The following is a 19,036-nucleotide window of genomic DNA, read 5'->3' as shown; positions in this document are numbered from 1 at the left end:
ATGGCCCGACAGCAAACTCTAGGTACAGAATCTAATTGTCATTAGCCTTAAAATAGGAATGGCATATAAGATACAATAGAAAATGAAAACTTACTATCCATGGTTCTAACGGGAGGCAAATATTTTCACATGCTATCTCTCAGGTACTGATCAACTAACTTGAGTGTCACCACTGTTATAAAACACGTTCCCCTTTTCAAAAACTGAACTATTCAGGTAAAAAACAAAATTGCCGTCGCCACCTATGTATTTATATATGTACATATGTAGGTACAGATATAAATTAATCCAAATTATTATTTTTCTCATTTTTATTTGTTGAAAAAACATTAGGTAAGAAGGATCAGCAAAGTAAGACATGAGCAATTAACGTTATTATTCTTTAATATACTGATTCAGATTAAATGTACTAAGAAACAAATTTTAAAGTTTTCTAAATTTGAGCATAAGTTTGGTTAATGTCCATAAATAATGTGCTTTTTCTCTCTCTTCTTAAATTCTGGTCGCCCTCGTTTCCTGAAATTTAAGGCTGAAGTCTAAAGTATTTTAGTGGGTAACTGCTTAAGAGAAACACATAAAATTTCAAACTAGCTTCTCTGATCTCTTCTTAATGTCTGCTCATGGTGTACCATGTAGGAGGAAGAGTTTCTTACCAAAACCAATTTAAAGACCTGGAACTAACATTAACAGCAATTATTCCATCATTGCTCTTGCCACAGATCAGAAGATAATATCCAATTTTATATATTTATTAAAAAATTGATCTTAAACTGTAAGGTTTCAAATATAAATTCTATTTGTAGAGCTCCAAAATCATTCTTAGCCTAAAAGGAAATTCCATCTAAAGAGAAGTTTAATTTTTTATTAAACTTGTTAAATAAAAACAAAGGGTGTCAGTATAATTTCACGAATGATTTCAAAATTTAGACTAGTATCTTATACAAATGCTTAAGTGGTTTACGTAGTATAATAGAAAAGCAAAGTTTTGAAATTTATAAAAATTCATTATATTGGATCTTTTCTGGTTAATTCTCTAATATCTAACATAGACAATAATGAATATTTAAAGACTACTTGGAAGCCATTTAGAGATGAAAATAAGTTGACTGTATTCAGATGTAGCACTGAAAACAGAAAAACAGAAGAAAAAGATCTCTTCTATAAATCTACTTAATAACTATCTATAGTAGCTTATACATTGCAACATCAAAAAGTAAAAATAGTATCTGGAAAACTTTTACTGTAAGTTTTTTCAAACAGCTCACAGTACACAATAGCCTTATAAATCCACACGGCTGTTGGCAGTGAGCAGAGATGTAATATTGAAAATGTTGTCTTCTTAAAAGCAGCTAGGAGCAAGTGACAGTAAATACACTCACAGAACAGGCAGAGCAGCCTTCATTTCAGAGAACAGGAGCAGAAAGGAAAGTGAAAATTAAAATCAAGGCAAAGCATCTTTGTTGTAATTAGCTATAAACTATAACATTATTTGAAAACTAGTAGAAGAGAAGAATCTTTACTAAAACTAAGTATCAAAGAATATGTTAGAAGTAGAAGGCCCAAGAGGAATTGATCTAAATAAATCTTTTATCAAGGCCACGAGTACTTATTATTGGTGGCTACAAGGAAAAGGGCCTGGGAAAACACACCTTGGCTAGAACATCAGAGCACAGTCTTGCATATTACAAATGTATCTTTCAGCATCTGTTTTGCCTGAAAACCCTGGTAGTAGCCTTTTCTCCCTTCAGTCTGCAATACTCCTGCTACCTTTGGATACAGTGGTCCCCACACTGCCCTGCAAATTCCCATTCTGTGGTGGGGCTAACTCTTTTCCTCCACCTGATTGCCAGTTCTTTTATCCCTGATCACTTCGAATCTCGGTTCAAATATCTCTTCTTTCCAGAAACCTGTTTTGACTTTCCCAGTTGGAGTGAATCTCACAATATTATAGACTACTAGGGTGGCCAAAGATCTTAGAGACAAGTGTTTCCACTTCCTTATCTTATAGCTGACTTTGATTTCAAATACCTTTGTTCCCTTCTTCTGGCACAGAACTTTTAAAAACTGCCTTATCTTACCTGTAAATTTCTCAAGAAATTTACAGCTACTAAGATAACATCCCACTAACCATCTAACCCTTGAAATGTTTAACACAAAGCCGTGTACATGTCAGGAAAGCAGTAACAGCTTGAATTAAATGAAAAGGAAATGCCAACACATTATGAAACCTAGTTAATATGTATCTTGTCTCATGGTATAAAAGACATATGGTTTGAGAAAGTTAAAAATATTAGGAAAACAGTAAATGCTGCTTAGAAAGTAACTAATAAACCCACTTTCAAAACAAATAGCATTCCAAATGAAACCCAGTTAACAATAAGAATTCTGGATGTCTTAAAGTTTCTAAATTACTTGAAAGGCACATTTCCATTGCATTCTCTCACTGTTCCATGTATATTAAATAACAAGACTTCGAGGTAGCAATTGCTGCTAAATACTAGAACCAACATTATAATCCAGGTCTTTTGGCTCCTGTTCCAGTAAACCTCCCACCATCCCTTACCATCTCTAATAAGGGCAATGATTCATTTCTGATTAATTCAGGCAACAAAAAAAAGTCTATGGCTTCATCTGCTTACAGTTTCTCCCATCTGGTCCTTTCTAATCAAAGTTTGGTTCATACATCAGCCATATCATCATCTCCTGGGAACATTTTTGAAAATGAAAAATCTCAGACCCACCTCAAAATGGACTTCTTCGCAAGATACCTATATTATTTGTATGTCCATTGAATTTGAGAACAGTTCTTAGCAATAGAGAAACTTCATTTTTAGCTTGGGCATCTTTGTATTTGAAATGAGTAAATAACTTGAAGAGCAAAGAGAAACTGAATATCTTCAGTAAATGCTGCTTGAAAGAGAAAAAAATACCAAAAAAAAAAAGGAAAAGAAATATGTAGTATCTGGCAGTAAACTAAATAGTATATAACAAGATTTTTTAATTAAGACATAATATCAGAGGAGTGCATTTTAAGATTATTGAAATTCATGAGTACCTTACATTTATAAAATCATGCGTTTCATAGTCCTTATACTTTTGGAAAAATATTTTTTATATTGGCGCTACGTGTACATTTATAAATTGCCAAGCAAATTTTGATGGAAAATTTAAGAACTTTCTTTCACTTAAATATTATAATAATTATTTTCCAGTTGGGGGGGAACCCACCTTCTCTATTGCAACCTATTTGTAACAATTTCTGGTTCTCTTTAAAATTTAATTATCACTGTTCAATTATTTCAAAGCAGAGAATAAATCAACAATTAAAAAAATAATACATTTCCACTTATTTTTATTGATTCATTACCTTTCCTCTCCTGAAAAGCTAGGTGTGAATCACTGTGTCTTTTCTGGTGTCTTTGCAGGCAAGAGGTCAGAAAATTCTAAAAAGTTTAGTGTTGACGATTAAGATATCAGGTTCATATGAGTTTGCTTCTGCTCTCAAGAGAACTGTAGTGAAGAACTCAGATCCAGGAACTCCAAGGGAGGAACTAGCAGCAGAACCCCAGTAGAATTGTTCTTCTAATTTTCCTTCCTGGGGGGATATTGAAATATTCTATGTATTTTTAATGTCCCAGATAGTTCTCGTTTTATTTGTTTGCTTGGTTGGTTGGCTTTTTGTTTTGTTTTTTTTAATCAAAGGAAGCACAATTTCATAGTCACTTGGGTTTCAATCTAGGAAGATAGATACTGAAACTTCTATAAGAAACGTCTATCAATTAGAAATACATAAACATGTGTAGCTTGAATTAAATGTTGGCTGATATCCAAACAAGGAATAATTGCTGGAATCGTAAAAGATTTCTGTTTATACTTTGATCTCGAACGTAATGAGAACATTTTGGGATGGGCAAGAAGTATTTATTTTTGCTTTAGTGATTTGTACTAGTTTGACTAAAACTCTTGGTAAATAAAAGAGGGCAGGGGAAACTGAAAGTGTCACAAATTTTGAAAAAGCGAGTTCAGTAAAAAATATAGGGCGAGAAGTCAAGGGATCTGGGTTCTAGTCCTGCTTCGATAATTAGTTGTATAATCTATTGCAAATCACTAATTTCCTCAGGTTCTTTTTTCTCATCTACAACTTCCTGTAAAATTCTGGGTGTGGAAGGGAGACATTACTTTACTAACACTGGGAAATGAAAGCAAGATGAACGATGGAAGGCACAAAGCACATAGGAGGCTTTATGACTCGTTTGCTAGCACACTGGGCAGGATGACCACACTATGAAACTAAAAAGTGCTGTAAAAAAGTACAGAGAAAATTATGCTCTAGTGAAAGGGGAATAACTGAGCAGAACTTTACAGAGGAGCTATTTGAATGATGTTGTAAAGTATGAAAAGAATTCTAATAGAGAGAAGTATCGTTAGAAATCTTTATGGCCCACATAGGCCTGCCAAATTTTTTATTTTATCTATAAGCACCAGCATAAACAATAACCACCATCACATATATCATCATTCTGTAAAAAAGAGAGTCATAAATTCCTTTCCAACAAATGTCAACAGGCAAGCTTACACCAAGCTATTTAGTTTTATTTTCTATTGTCATATGTTAGCAAATTGAGAGGTAAATTTAATAAATATTAATTCAAAATTATTCTACTTTATAGTAAGGCTAAAATCTATTTTACTCATTTTTTTAGCGACTGGCATTTTAAAATAATGTTCTTTATGTGTGTGTGCATGTTTAAATATCAGAACATAATCATTTCATTAAGAAGAATTACAAAAAAAAAAAAAAAAAAAAAAAAACCTCTTTACTATCTAACACACCACATTAGGGTCTCATAAAGCACTTTGTTTTAATTTCTCCATTCTTGTAAAATCACTTTTCCATTCGTTTTGTACTCATAGTCTCTTTTGCCATTTCGAAGAAGCTCCACTATTTCACCTTTACCCTATAGGCTGTAGGGAGGGAACAGCAGGCCAGTAAGGATTAAAGGGCGGTAGAAGGTCCAGATATATGTGCAGGCCCATTTTTGGTTAGCTAGGCAAGACTAACACTTAAGATGACAAGTGAAAAGTCACTGTTTAATTGCGATCTGTGCAATGAACTAAGGTCATAGCAAATGTGTGGGCAGTTATGTAAACTTTTCCACAAAGAGAAAAAATTGTTAATTTGTTCACTGAGATATTGAAATTGAGGAAATGAAACCAAAAATATTTTGGTGAAACAGTTTACTTGCATACATGAAAACACATACGCAAACATATACATATATATGACTCAAATTAAAAATTCATAAGGCAATATTTACTCTCAATGCGAGTGATATATTTGAGATTATCTATTTTCTTTTATTCTACTTTGTTTTTCATTAAAAATTTTGTTTGCAGTCAGTGGTATACTGAAATCATTCATGCCCACTTGCAAGAATAGGTTAACTTTTCAAAGATTTTGAGAGCCAGCTAACATTACATTCAAGCTTAAAATCAGCTAAATGAAGATTAATATATACATATATATGCACATATATCAAGAAAATCATCAAATTATACAAATCAGAACTTTTTTTTTTTTCAGAGCCAGATGTTAAGCCTTTACCAGCACACCTCTGGTTGATGACCACTAAATCAATTTCACAAGTTATTAATGGGTCTCAACTTACAGTTAAAAAGACACTGGATAACAAATACAGTATTAAGTTTCCAGTATCCAGAGGCCTCTCCACCCTATAAATATTAGTTTCCTTTGCTTCCTTCTCTCATTATTCTATTATTCAAACATGTATGTATAAATATTAAGAAAAAAGGAATGATGGATTCAAAACACAACTTTTAGGTGTATATATATATATATGTATATATATATATATACTTTATATATATTAAAAGTCAGGATACAAATTAGCAATACAAAATGTGGATGAGCCTGAGGAAGAAAAGAAGACACTGAATAGAATTCTTCTACTAACAAAATAGAAATTGCTAACTGCTATGATTAAAATGATATGAATGAGAACGCTATAATTAAGATGACATAAATGAGAACATGTGTTGAATCTGTGGCCTTGATTACAAAGTTTCCATATCCTCTTTCATTTAAAAAACATTTAATCTCACAAAATCTAGCAAACACTTAACTCAGCTAACAAGACTGATTCCTAGTAGAATATGGATTTTTTTTTTGAAATTGTCATTTCCATTTTTATTTACCTGTAATTTTTAATTGTTGATGTTTCAAAATGCATCTGGTCAGACACAAAGGAAGAAAAAAAATAAATAGATATATCATAGAAAGTGTGTGTGGTGGTGAGACTCTCAGCTTGTGTTTTAATTCCTTCCAAATAGTATACACATTTTTGTGCGTCCTCTTCATCCCACTCCTGGCTTTTCTTCATCTTCTCCATCTTCCTAACATTCTCTTTTCTCTACCTGGAAGTTGTGGGCATATGAAGTATTCTGAAATGGAGGGATTTTTAGTTCAAAGAGAAGACTCCTTTTTTCCCCTCAAGTCTTATAAACTAAGACCTTTCCATGGTAGCCAAAGTCACACACACACGCACACACACGCACACACACACACGCACACGCACACATACACACGCACACACACAATTTGAGCAATTTCATTCTTATGAAGTTCAGTTCTTTTTCTTCAATTCACTCATACAGAATAAGTCTATTCAGTTTCTTTTTGAGTAAACAAATTAGTATTATGGAAATGTGAGCTGAAAATTTTACCTAGAAAAATATACTTAAGCGCTCTGCGAAACCAGGGGTAGAAGAAACCATATATTAAAGGATTACACGTGGAATTAAAATAGCCAAACCATGTCAAAGCATCAAACAAAACTATAGGAGTAGAGAAGTTCAAAAAGGGATCCAATAAAATTGTAAAGAAACAGGGAAACCAACATAATAAGAAAACACCCATCACTATTCCTAAAGTTTTGGCTGCTTTTTTGTCTTTCCTCATTTGATTATTTTGATTTTCTGGTAAGTTATTGATTGCACGAGAATGTTTTTTGGATACTGCAAAAATTTTGCCATAAATCCCCACCATCACAGACCCAGGAGTAAAGAAACCTGCCATAAACAAGGTGGTCCCCCAGAGCTTGTTGAACATCACTGGGCAAGAACTAGAGCAAGCGACTAAGATGTCATAGCCCTCTATTCCATCAGCATAGGCCTCCGAGAAGACCACTCCAAATGCAAATGCTCCAGGGACTGACCAGCAAAGAAGTAGTAACCGTTTAATGACCGGAATTGTCATTTTGGTGGAATAACGTAAAGGATAACAGATAGCATAAAATCTATCAATAGCCACAGAGCAAAGATGGAAAATGGACGTTATGCTAAGCATCAAGTCAAAACTATAATGAATCTTGCAAAATGTAAGCCCGAAATACCAGCAATTCTCCACCAATCTGATCATACTATATGGCATGATGGTAAATCCCAGGAGGAAATCAGTAACTGCCATGGAGAGAATGAGGAAGTTGGTTGGTGTGTGAAGCTGCTTGAAGTAGGAAATAGATATTATCATGGTAAGATTACCAAACACCGTGATGAATATGGCCCCTGCCATAAATGAATACATGTCAGCTCGGATACCCAGCGGTCTTTCACTTTCTGAGCAAGATCCATTTCCGTATTCAGAGCAATTGAATGTTTCCTTCAGAAAAAGCAGAAACACATGGAATTTTGTTAGATAGCAGATAAAATATTCTGTTTTATATAGTTTTCATAGGAAACTCAAGAAAGACATACTAGACTCAAGGAAGATACTTTATGCTGAAATATTAGTCATGATCTTTCTCATTTATTTATCTTAATCTTTATTTGCAACTTCATAGAATTCTAACCATAGTTTAAATGATCATTTCTTTATACTTTTCTTGATTCAAATTACACCACCAACATTTAGTAAGCTCTTAATTTATGCCAGGACCTGAAATTAAAAAGAAGGAGGAAGAGGAGAAATAGGTTTACTACTGAACTTATAATAATTGATCCTTTTTGTGTGCATAAGAAGAAATACATATATATTAGATGAGACATTCACTTCTTTAAATAAGTTGGGAACACCTATCAGTTTTGATTTGATTGTGGTCTATTGCCTTGTGGAACTAGGAGGTTTTTAAAAATGGTTTTATTCATGTATTCTGTTATTTTCACCATCCTTCAATTTTTTTCATGCTAAGGTTATTCAAAAGAGGAAGAATCATTTAAGAATGTCTAATGATCCAGTAGAATCCTCCTCTTCAGTTAATCATGAAGCCTTACTAAGCATCTTACCAGCCAGAGAAGCTAAATCAGAGGTGGGCAAAGGCCAAAACTGGACCATGCTCACCTCTTTGTAAAGAGCAGATGTTTAGTGAGCTTTAGGAAAGCAAGCCATCTCCACTATAAGAAAAACAAATAGCTCATGCTCTGTCTGTGTCGACCTAGTATCTTCATTTTGTTTATAAAAATCAGCGTGCTACCATTTAAATATATATTTGGAATGTAACATGTTTATAAATGTTGGTACATTTCTATTTTAATGTACACTGAGGAGAAAAAGCACTATCTAAATACAAAGCATTTCTAATAATATTGCAGAAAGGCTTTGGCCATCAGTGACTTCATGCATATCATATCTAACCAATTACTAATAGATAAACCAATAAGTTCTCAGCCCCTGTGATGTAAGAGCACCATCACACATAACTGTTTATTGAATGCTTACAGTACAAGAGACACAATGAAGGGAACAAAAAAGCATGAACTAGTCCCTGGCTGCGGAGATTCTACAAAACAGCTGAAGAGACGAAATATGTGAAACCTAAATGGTTCTGCACCACTGATAAAAAGCAATAGTTTGTGATTAATTGACCAAAGAGAGGTCTCAGCAAAATCTGAAATTAAAGATCAAACTAGACAAGAGAATTTCAGGCTGGGGCAGAGAAGAATGTTCCAGTGATGGTGGGACTTTTGATCTAGCTCTCGATGGACCTGTGGGATTCGAAAAGAAGAGAAAGAAGCCTATTCCAAGCAAAAGGAAGGGTGAAGAAAAAACATGACGTTGTTATGAGACCTCTGAAAACCATTCTCAGAGTCTCTGAAACACAACAGAGAAATTAGAGACTGAGGAAAAGATAGTGTGGGGGAAAGAAGGGTTTCTAATTTCATTGTTGTCCCTCAAGCGGGTGTTTTTAGCCAGCATAGAGTTGGAGGAGCTTTCCTACTTGTTTCTCAAATTTAAGTAGTGATTTTAAAAAGAAAAAAAATAATAGAATTAAGTGAGCTACAGAAGAATAAATACAGATTTGAAATTAAAAGCTTTTCCCAGCTGATTTAAGTGTTGAGTCCCAGGCAATTTCACTCTCCTTATCCTTTCTGTTCTGGGGTCGCATTCCCACCTGTGCAGAATCAATGATCTAATTATGAGAAGGGACATATTTCAACAATGGAACTAAAGTTGGAGATGGGGGCATATGGGTAATCATAACCACATAATGGGAACACTTCGAAACTGCATTTGGGATCTCTATCAACTAATGTCCTAACTGCTGTTTATAGAAACGACAGACTTATCCCTGAAAAATGAAAAATGCTTTTTTTTTTTTTGACATTTTTATCCAAAAATTTCTAAAATGTATACAGCTGATTCTCAAACTGTATTCATTTTTAGCAGCTACCACAAGGATTTCTAATATGTATATAGCATTTCTCTCCTGTTTCTTCTAACATCCTCCCAGGAAAAAAGGAGAAAAGAGGAGAAAGGTAGGTAGGCAAGGAATATTCCCCATCTTGTTAACGAGTTTTTCAACTGCTTGTCATTCCTTGTTAGCCACCTACTGACCAGTTAAGCATCATCACAGAGAAAATACTGAGAGAAAATGCAGTTTTATGAAATAGAAAGGAAGGTTTGAAACACATTGAGTGTACTCACTAAGAAGCATAGGATAGCCAAAGAAAATATTGTTGGTGTATTTTAAATCACTTTATTTCTTGGAAAGTAAAACTAAGAGAAATACCAAATAATTTCATTTTCCTGAAAATGGCAGACACACACACAATATTCTTGTGCTAAAAGCAACACCACAACACACATTTTAAGATTTAGTTGCAAACTTCTTTGTGTTCCTGGCTTAGGGATTGATGTTATTATTCACTCTACCATCCCTCTTTTGGAGGAGTCTCACTCAATTCTTCTAAGCATCAAATTATAGGGTATGGAGCTCGCCTCCCTTTCTTTTTAACATTCAGGAACTTGAATTAACCAATCAACTCTAAGCACTATAATAAAATTCTTTGAAGCACATAATACGATGCTTACATTGCTAATGTGTATTCATATTCCCCATACACTTGCCATAAAGGGAAGGAGCACTTTAGATGATTATCTGGTGAGCTCATCAAACAGTACTTTTAAGCAAATTGCATTCATCATTCTCCATGGTGTATTTGGCATGTTTCTTGCATGTGACATCTATCATCAGTTTAAACCTTCAATGATCATATCTTTCACACCTTTCAGATTGATCATCTGTGAAAGCTAAATGCATAAAACAATATTTTTAAGACTATATTCTTCGAGTGTCTTTTTTTTTTTCTATTTTTTAAACCTGTTAATAGAAGCACATACAGATACCAGAATTGCAACATAATTAAATGGAAAGTTTGGCCTTTTCTTCATTACTGTTATGTTTATATGAAAAGCACAAAAATTAAAGATTTGGAACATAATGAATTGCTTGCCCATTCATCTTAGGAATAAATATCTTATCTAAACTTTATTCTACTAAATTGTTAAAATAAAAGTGTCTTCTACATTCCCCAAGGAAGTGATTAAATTGCAAGATTGTCACCATGCTAATAAAAACTTTTCTAATGTATTCTCATTTCTTTTTACCTTATCATTAAATTTGGAAGGTACTTTCATATTAAAGATTCATCTGCTTTAGCAACCACATTCTAAACTTTTAAGCAACATTATGAAGTCTTTCTCCCTGCTAATCATTCTTTCTGCTTTCCTTGAAGTGTTTTTCCCTTACCAAAGCTATTGATTGCTTTCAATTGTCCAATTTCCATCAAATATTAAACATTAATGAATCTTAACGTATGAAATAATGCATATAAACAGCCTGAGCACAACACCTGACATTTAAAGAGCTCTAGCAAAGGTGACTTTCCTCTCCTCCTTCTTTCTTTCTTCCTTGTTAAGATGAACACCACATGCAATAACATATTTGACCAAAAAGATTTCTCCTAAGAAAGCAATGGCAGGGTGTTGTATGTAAAAATCCCAGGTAATGCCCTCTGCTTCACTTGAGTGAATACTAGTGATAAAGAATGTATTCAGCCACTAATAAAGAGGTAACCTTTTCTAGGACTGTAAATCTTCTTCCCAGGAAATGTGTTCCACCGCCAAAAGGCAGCACATTATCCTGTTCACATATTTTAAAAGGCTCTGTATTTTATTACAAATTCATATTAAGTTCTGAAACTATAAGTTACCACATTCCTACACATTCTCTCTACACATGACCAAAACACCACCAAAAAAAAAAAAAGGAATCAATGAACCAGCAACACTATGGCATCATTAGGATGACAATTTACTTCTTTAAGTAAACCTAAAGGAAAACACAGATTTGTCCTAATCCCTTCTCCCCATACCTGTTGCATTGTAGAAGGTGCCATTGTTAAACTCCTTTCTGAAGGAACTTTATTTCTTTGTTTCTTTCTAATGCTTATATGGAACTAGAAAACCTGAACTATGTGATTTTGTGCTGCTCAATAACTTAACAATTAGTCTCAAGGGAATTGTGTCTGAAAAGTTAAAACAAAAGCAAAAGTAAACCCTACCTTTCTAAAGTTTAACAGCTTAATGAGCCTAAACCACTCCATCCTCTCAGGAGTCTCTGCTTACCTAAGTTTTCATCACCTGCAACACCGAGGGCTCTTAGTCTGCTATTATATAACTAACTGTAAAGCATATCTGAACCATTGAGTTACCAGTGGCCCTACGGAACCCGATCCCAACCACACATGGATGGGATTAGTGATTCAAGTAGAAAAACAGATATGTGCCTTCCATCTTAGGAAAATCTGAGACCGTCACAGTATATATTTTGTCTCACATTCTAGTCACTGAGAAGAGGCCTTACCATCCATTGGTTTTCTCTTTTTCCCTTCGTATAAATGTGACTAAAAGAATAAATCTCGTCAACTCTCTTAGACCTGGAATAATGGGGCATAATTATTATCTCTTTAAGGAACTCGCATAACAGTGCCAAAATCTTCTCTGATGCTATTAGCTTAAATCTACTCATATGTTAAAGAGTCTACGTTTTTTTGTTTATGTTCTTTTAAAATGTGAAAGTTCATTTTGCAGTGATGGGTAGCTTGCGAGGCAACACACCCCAGATGTGGATGAAATATAATACTGGTCGCTAGAAGACATCAAGGTCCTACTTGAATTATAATTATGTCTACTCTGTGTGATCTCAGCTTGGCTCAGGGCTGCTGCATGGGCATGCAATTTGTTCAGTCAACTGGAACTTGAACTCCAAAGAGCCCATGATTAGTTTAATGCCTTGCAGTCACCCTCTTGAAATTCTTAATAATTTTTTTTTTTAACAAAGAACTCTGTATTTTCATTCTGCGATGGTCGTCACAAATTATGTGGCTGAGCCTCACGCAATCTTTCTTAGGAGCTCTTTTTGAAGATAAGAAAGAGTAACTTAAAAAAAAATCTCTTTTCATTTCAGAACACATTTATATCTACATTAGGATACGATGAGAAAATGTACATGAAAGTATTTTAAAAGAAAGCTTTATACATCTTAGCATAGTTGTTTGCCGAGAAGTAGAACTTAATTTTTTTTTAATTTTTTATTTATTTATTTATTTTTTTACTAGCAGAAGATGTTGCTATTCAAAAATTGCTAAAAACTGTCTCTTCTTGGGGAGACAGTAAGTTGTTTTGGATAAACCTTCTTGATTCTGTAAAGAATTACTTAAGCATACTCTTTTAATCATGTATATAAGAGACAAGTAGCAGGGGGCAGTCAGAACTTAAACTGTTGTTTTTAAAGAGCTAAGGAGGCAGCCTGGAGCAAAAGCAATGAATCTTGTGTTCTTTCATTTTGGGGTTTACTGCTATTAGACCATATCTAATAATCCAAAATATACATTTTGGGCCAGCTGGCAAGCAAGAACACAAGGGCTTTACTGATTGGGACTGACCATGAGGAAGAGTAGAAGGAGGATTGATGGTGCAGAGTCAAAACCAAATCCTAGAAATGATCTATGGCTGAGCCTTGAAAACCCTTCTGAACCAGCCTCTCTAATCCAGAGGGCAAGATTTAAAAGTAAGAGCTCTCTGGTGAATGTAAGTATAAATGAGCAGCAGCCCATTCCTCTTCTTTCAAGCCTTGAGAAATTGTGGTTTTCTCTCATAGTCGCATATCTCCACATCATTGAGGATGGAATGACATTGTTTTCCACCTGGGTGGCCACCTTTTTTTTAAGAGTGACACCTTGTGGCTGCTTAGAAATAAATTTTCAGATTCAGTTCTCAGAGAACATAAAAAACCCAAAGAGATATGGGAAAACTGGCTAATTAATTTAAATAATACAAAGACATATGATTTTATTTTGTACCTCAAGCTGGAGAAAAGGAATCTATCACTAAAACGAGTGGTCACATTTTTAATGGGACTCATATGTAAAGAAATTAAATTAGCCACAGTTATGCTACCAGTGACTTGCTTGTTTCTTTGTTTGTAGCATAACACCTATGACTATGAACTAGGTTGACAATAGTTTATGTGTACCTATAAGCTACTTTCTGCCCATTATCTCAGGTAGCTACTGCCTTTAATTTTGTTTCTTTTGTATTTTTAATAGCTTTATCAAGTATATTTGTATAAGTAAATTGTTGGGTTAACAGTTTTAGAACTCTGTAAATGGTCATTATGTAATTCGTTATCTTTTGAAATTAATTTTGTTCTTATTTTTCTACTCAACTTTATACCATATGTAGCTATAGTTCATTCATTTTCACTGTCCTATAATAATCTACTTTCCTCCTATCAATGAATATTTGAATTATTTCTAGTTCTTTTGCTATTATGAAGAATGCTATTTTGAATATTCTGATGCAAGTCTGGTGTATAAATTTAAGAGATTTTCTTGGAGATATATATATAATTGCAGAATCAACAATATGAATATTCAACTTCACAAGACAAAAAATACATTGTATTTCAAAATGGCTGTGCTAATTTGCATTCTCACAATCAATATGCAGAAATTCTATTGACCTACATCCAACTCATGGTCAGGGTTAAATTTTTGACAATTAAATGAGTGAAAAGTGGTATTTTATTGCAGTCTTGAGTTGCATTTTCCTGATTACCTATGAGGTAGAGCATTTATTCATGTTTATTATCCTTAATTGTTTCTCCTATGTAATATTGTCCTTTTTTGCACACTTTCTTTTTCTTTTTGATTTATAGAATAATTTTTATATTCTTATTAACCTCTTATATATGTAGCAAATATATTCTCCCAGTGGATACCCTGCCTTTTCGTTTTAGATATTTTTTGATAAACGCTTCTTTCATATCAATAAATTAATCAATTATTTATGTTTCTTCTAACTGTATTTTAAAACTCCCTCCCTACTTAAAAGTCAGAAAAATTTCCATCCATATTTTCTACTGAAAATTTAAAGTTTTATTTTTAACTTATAAGTTTTTACTTCATCTGAAATTGTGTATAGTATAAAGCATGGATATACTTTATTTTTTATATATAAACCATAAATCATACACACACACACACACACACACACACACACACACACACACACACACACACACACACACACACACACACACACACACACACACACACACACACACACACACACACACACACACACACACACACACACACACACACACACACACACACACACACACACACACACATACACACACATACACACATATATATGTATATGTGAATGTGTGTATGATCTGGTCTGCATGATCTGGCTTCTGGCTACTATTTGACTTCATCTACTACAACTCTCCTTCTTAAAAAGAAAATATTATCAGATTTAATGGAAAAAATGCAACTCTATGCTGTTTTAAAGAGATTCATCTAAAAAATAAGAATACAGAATTTTGGAAAATAAAAAAGATAGAAAAACATTCCAAACAAATAGAAACAAAGAAAAATTTGTATCATATCAATATCAGACAATAAATATGTTAAGGCAAAAGGCATTGGTAGTAAAAAGGATAAGTTCCAATTACCAAGATGATAAACCTAAATTTAATAGCAGTCTTCAAATCTATAATAAAAAATGACCAAACTACAAGGAAAAACAGACAAAATCCACAATCCTTGTGGTAGATTTTAACACATATCTATCATTTAGATAATGATAGATTTAGAGAATAACTAAATGTCAGTAAGATTCTTAATAAGCTAGACTTAATGAAAATAATGTAGACTTCTGTATGAAACACCTGCTGAGCACACAGTTTTCTCAGGCATACACAAAATAGTTGCAAAATTTGATGAAATATTGTGATACAAATTCAGATCTCAACTAATTTCAAAGGACTGAAATCACATATATCATGTTCTCAGAGCACAACACAATTAAGCTAGAAATAAATAACAAAATGATAATTAGAAAAACTTCCTATTATTGGATATTAAAAGATATAGTTTAAATAACTTAATGACCAAAGAAGGAATCCAATATTGAAATTAGAATTCACTTTGAACTGGAAAAAGGAAAAAAATGAATGAAGGCTTGAAGGAGTTAGCTAAAGCAGAACTTAAAGGGATATTTTTTCTCTTAACTGCTCATATTACAAAAGAAGAAGGCATGAAAAATAACTAAATAACCATACAAATTAAGAAGGTAGGAAAAAAGCAGTAGAGTATAAAAAAAAAACCAGAAGGAAAGAAATAATAAAAATAAGAGCAGTAATTGATACAGAAAACCAACATACAATAGAAAAGATAAACAAAATCTAAAATTTTTTTAAGAGAGAGAAAATAAATAATATTAAAACAATATTAGAAACAAAGTAAGTATATAAATGTGTAATATTTAATATTAAATATTAAAAAGGTAATAAGAAGACATTAGAACAACTTTATGCCAATAAATTTGAAAAGCTATGTGAAACAGACAAGTCCTAGAAAAATATAATTTATAAAAACTGACTCAAAATAAATGGTGAACTGTCTATTTTACAGTGTGTGTTTCTATACCACAAATTAGTTTATACCCAATTGGTACATAGTACAATCAGATATGTTGATTCTTATGTGATTTTTTTCCCCAACACATTAATGTTTTGAAGTGATTACGGCAAACGTTCTCACAATTGAAGAAAAAGTCTTAGCAATATGTGGAGACATTAAGAATCTTTCTAAAATACAAATGGTGCTGCTTTGGTGTTTTGAAAATGACTGCAATTTCCACAGCATTAAACTATCTGGTGAGGCTAAGAGTGAAAATAAAACATTGCAAAAGCATGTCCTTCTGTGATAATTTGTTGACTAATGATCAATAAATAGCATGCCTTAAGTTAGATATTTTTATTTTTATTTTTTTTTGTATACTGATCTCTATTGGAAGCAAAGGCACTCATGGATCCACAATTTGAAGGAGCGAGCATGAACCCCTGGCAAAGAAGTTGACTGACTGACTGTGAAGCTGCATGCAAATTCCAGTAAAAATTTACTCTACTAATGTTTTTGTTAAGATTATTATTGCTTTCGTTAGGGTTCTAGTTAAAGAGCTACATAGTACTTGAGGGATCTGCCATAAATCTGATTTTTCTCATTTACTCTGTTATTCTTAGTGCAAAATTTTAAGAACATTGGTTTTTCAGATGCCCACACATATGTGAAAACAGAAACATCTGTGATTAAATAGTCTGTGACCATTAAAATGAATTAATATTTTCAAATGTTCTCATAAAGAAAATTGCATATCCAGATGGTTTTAATGGCAAATTCTACTGAATATTCAAGAACCAAATAATATTCATCTTACATAAATCATTCAGGACACAGGAAATGGCCAATTAGCCAGATGATTTTATGAGATTAACATAAACTTGAAACAAATCCTGACAAGGATCTACAAGATAGGAAAATTAAAGTTTATTCTTACTCGTAAACATAGATGTAACAGTCTATAGATTTCTGAATTATTTTTTTAAAAGATTAATTATGCCTATGATTGCTTACCCCGATCAGTAAGCATGTTTTGATATTTTTGACATTATGCCATCACTTAACGTAATTCACCACATTATCAGATTAAGGGAGAAAATCTCAATAAGCACATAGTAAAATGCAAACCTATTCATCATTAAAAAAAAAAAAAAACCTCAGCAAATTAGGGAGGAAAACAATTTTCTTAAGAGTATATACAAAAATAAAAATTTTCAGCAGACATTTTATTTAATGATGAAACATTAAAAGTATTCTCTTGAAGATACGTAATAAGTCTAAAGAATCTTCTAAAAACACTTCAGTGTTCTTTTGCTGGAAGTTTTAGCCAGTGCAGAAAGGCAAGAAGGAAATGTATACAGATTAGAAAAAAACAAGAATTAGGAAAAAAATTATTATTGACAAATGATATGTCTCCATAAAATATCCAAAATATACACTTACATTTTTAGAATTAATAAGAGAGATTAACAAGGTCGCTACTTTTAAATATCAGATATTGCTTTTCTAACAATAAAAAAGGATTAGAAATTATGACTTTTAAAAAGTTTATTTTTACAACATAATCAAAAAATATGTAAAGTAACTTCAAATAAAATTGTAAGTTGTTTATGGGAAAAGTTTAAAATTGTATTAGAAGACATAAATGAAGATGTAAATAAATGAAGAAATATACCACACTCAGGGATTGGTGAAGGTGTCACTTTTCCTCAGATGATCTACAGATTTAACGCACTATCAAAATCTCAAAGGTTTTCTGTATGTGTGTTATTTACTAAGTTGTCTCAAAAATTTACAAGAAATTATAAAAGGCAACAAATTATAAAACCTAAACTGCAGATGAAGAAAAGTAAAAAATGAGAGGAGGACAAAATGGGGAAGTATAAGGCAAAGGAAATATTTTTTACCTGATTTAAAGACAATATAAAATTATAATAATTAAGAAAATATGCTATTGGTATAAGGATAAATAAATACATCAATGAAGACTTTAATGAGCCTAAAAGCATATATTTTTAAAATATATATGGAAACAATTTATTATATTGCCAATAACAGATTAATGGAGAAGATTTAAACTTTCCAATAAATGGTACTAAGACAGTTATATAGAAAGAATAAATGAAATTGGATCTTGTCTCACATCATATACAACAACCAATTCCAGAATTAAAGTGAATTAAAACCTAAATATAAAAGGAAAATCTCTAAAATTCTTAGAAGACAATATAGGAAATTTTTTCTGATCTCATAGTGGGGAAGGATTACTGAAGTTACAAAAAAGCACAAAACATGAAGACAATTGATAAATTTGACTACATGAGCATGAAGAACTTATGTTTAGCAAAAGTCATCCTAAGAAACTTAAAAAATAAGCTACTGGAGAAAGATATTTGTCATACATTATTGACAAAAAATTTGCATCAGAAATATGCAAAGAACTACAATATGTTGTTTTTCCTAAACTAAGCGTAGGCTGCAAGGATGCTCATTGTGATTTTTATACTTAATCTTTATACCTTACATATATTTTAATAAATATTCTACTCAACTTTTATTAAAAGCTATTTTTTTTTGTAAAGACAGATTATCACAATGCACCATTTATATGTAATAATAGAACCATGTCTGAATTGTTTTTGGAGAGCGGAGAAGAAAGCATCACCTCAGCCTGAGCAGGGCAAGCTTCAGAAGAGTTATGCTTATGGTAAGGCTTCAAGAATGAGTAAGTCAACCATTTGATAAAGGGTATTCTGAACAGCAG

The 19,036-nt window shown here is 32.6% G+C and overlaps 2 protein-coding genes across 2 annotated transcripts in view; both read right to left on the bottom strand.

The window, feature by feature from the left end:
• LOC102894913 (trace amine-associated receptor 3) overlaps window positions 1-7,654 on the bottom strand; it is an 11,796-nt gene extending 4,142 nt beyond the window's left edge. Inside the window, exon 1 of the mRNA XM_006915410.3 lies at window positions 7,561-7,654. The gene's annotated coding sequence lies outside the window, so the exon portion shown is untranslated. The remainder of the gene's footprint in view (window positions 1-7,560) is intronic.
• LOC102894664 (trace amine-associated receptor 2) overlaps window positions 6,683-19,036 on the bottom strand; it is a 30,166-nt gene continuing 17,812 nt past the window's right edge. Inside the window, exon 2 of the mRNA XM_006915409.3 lies at window positions 6,683-7,678. Within this exon, the coding sequence (XP_006915471.2) occupies window positions 6,683-7,678 (996 nt within the window). The remainder of the gene's footprint in view (window positions 7,679-19,036) is intronic.

This window comes from Pteropus alecto, unplaced genomic scaffold, assembly GCF_000325575.1.
Source record: "Pteropus alecto unplaced genomic scaffold, ASM32557v1 scaffold185, whole genome shotgun sequence".
Classification (NCBI taxonomy): Eukaryota; Metazoa; Chordata; class Mammalia; order Chiroptera; family Pteropodidae; genus Pteropus; species Pteropus alecto.
Note: the sequence above shows the minus strand (reverse complement) of the source record. Positions and strands in the feature narration are given on the sequence as shown.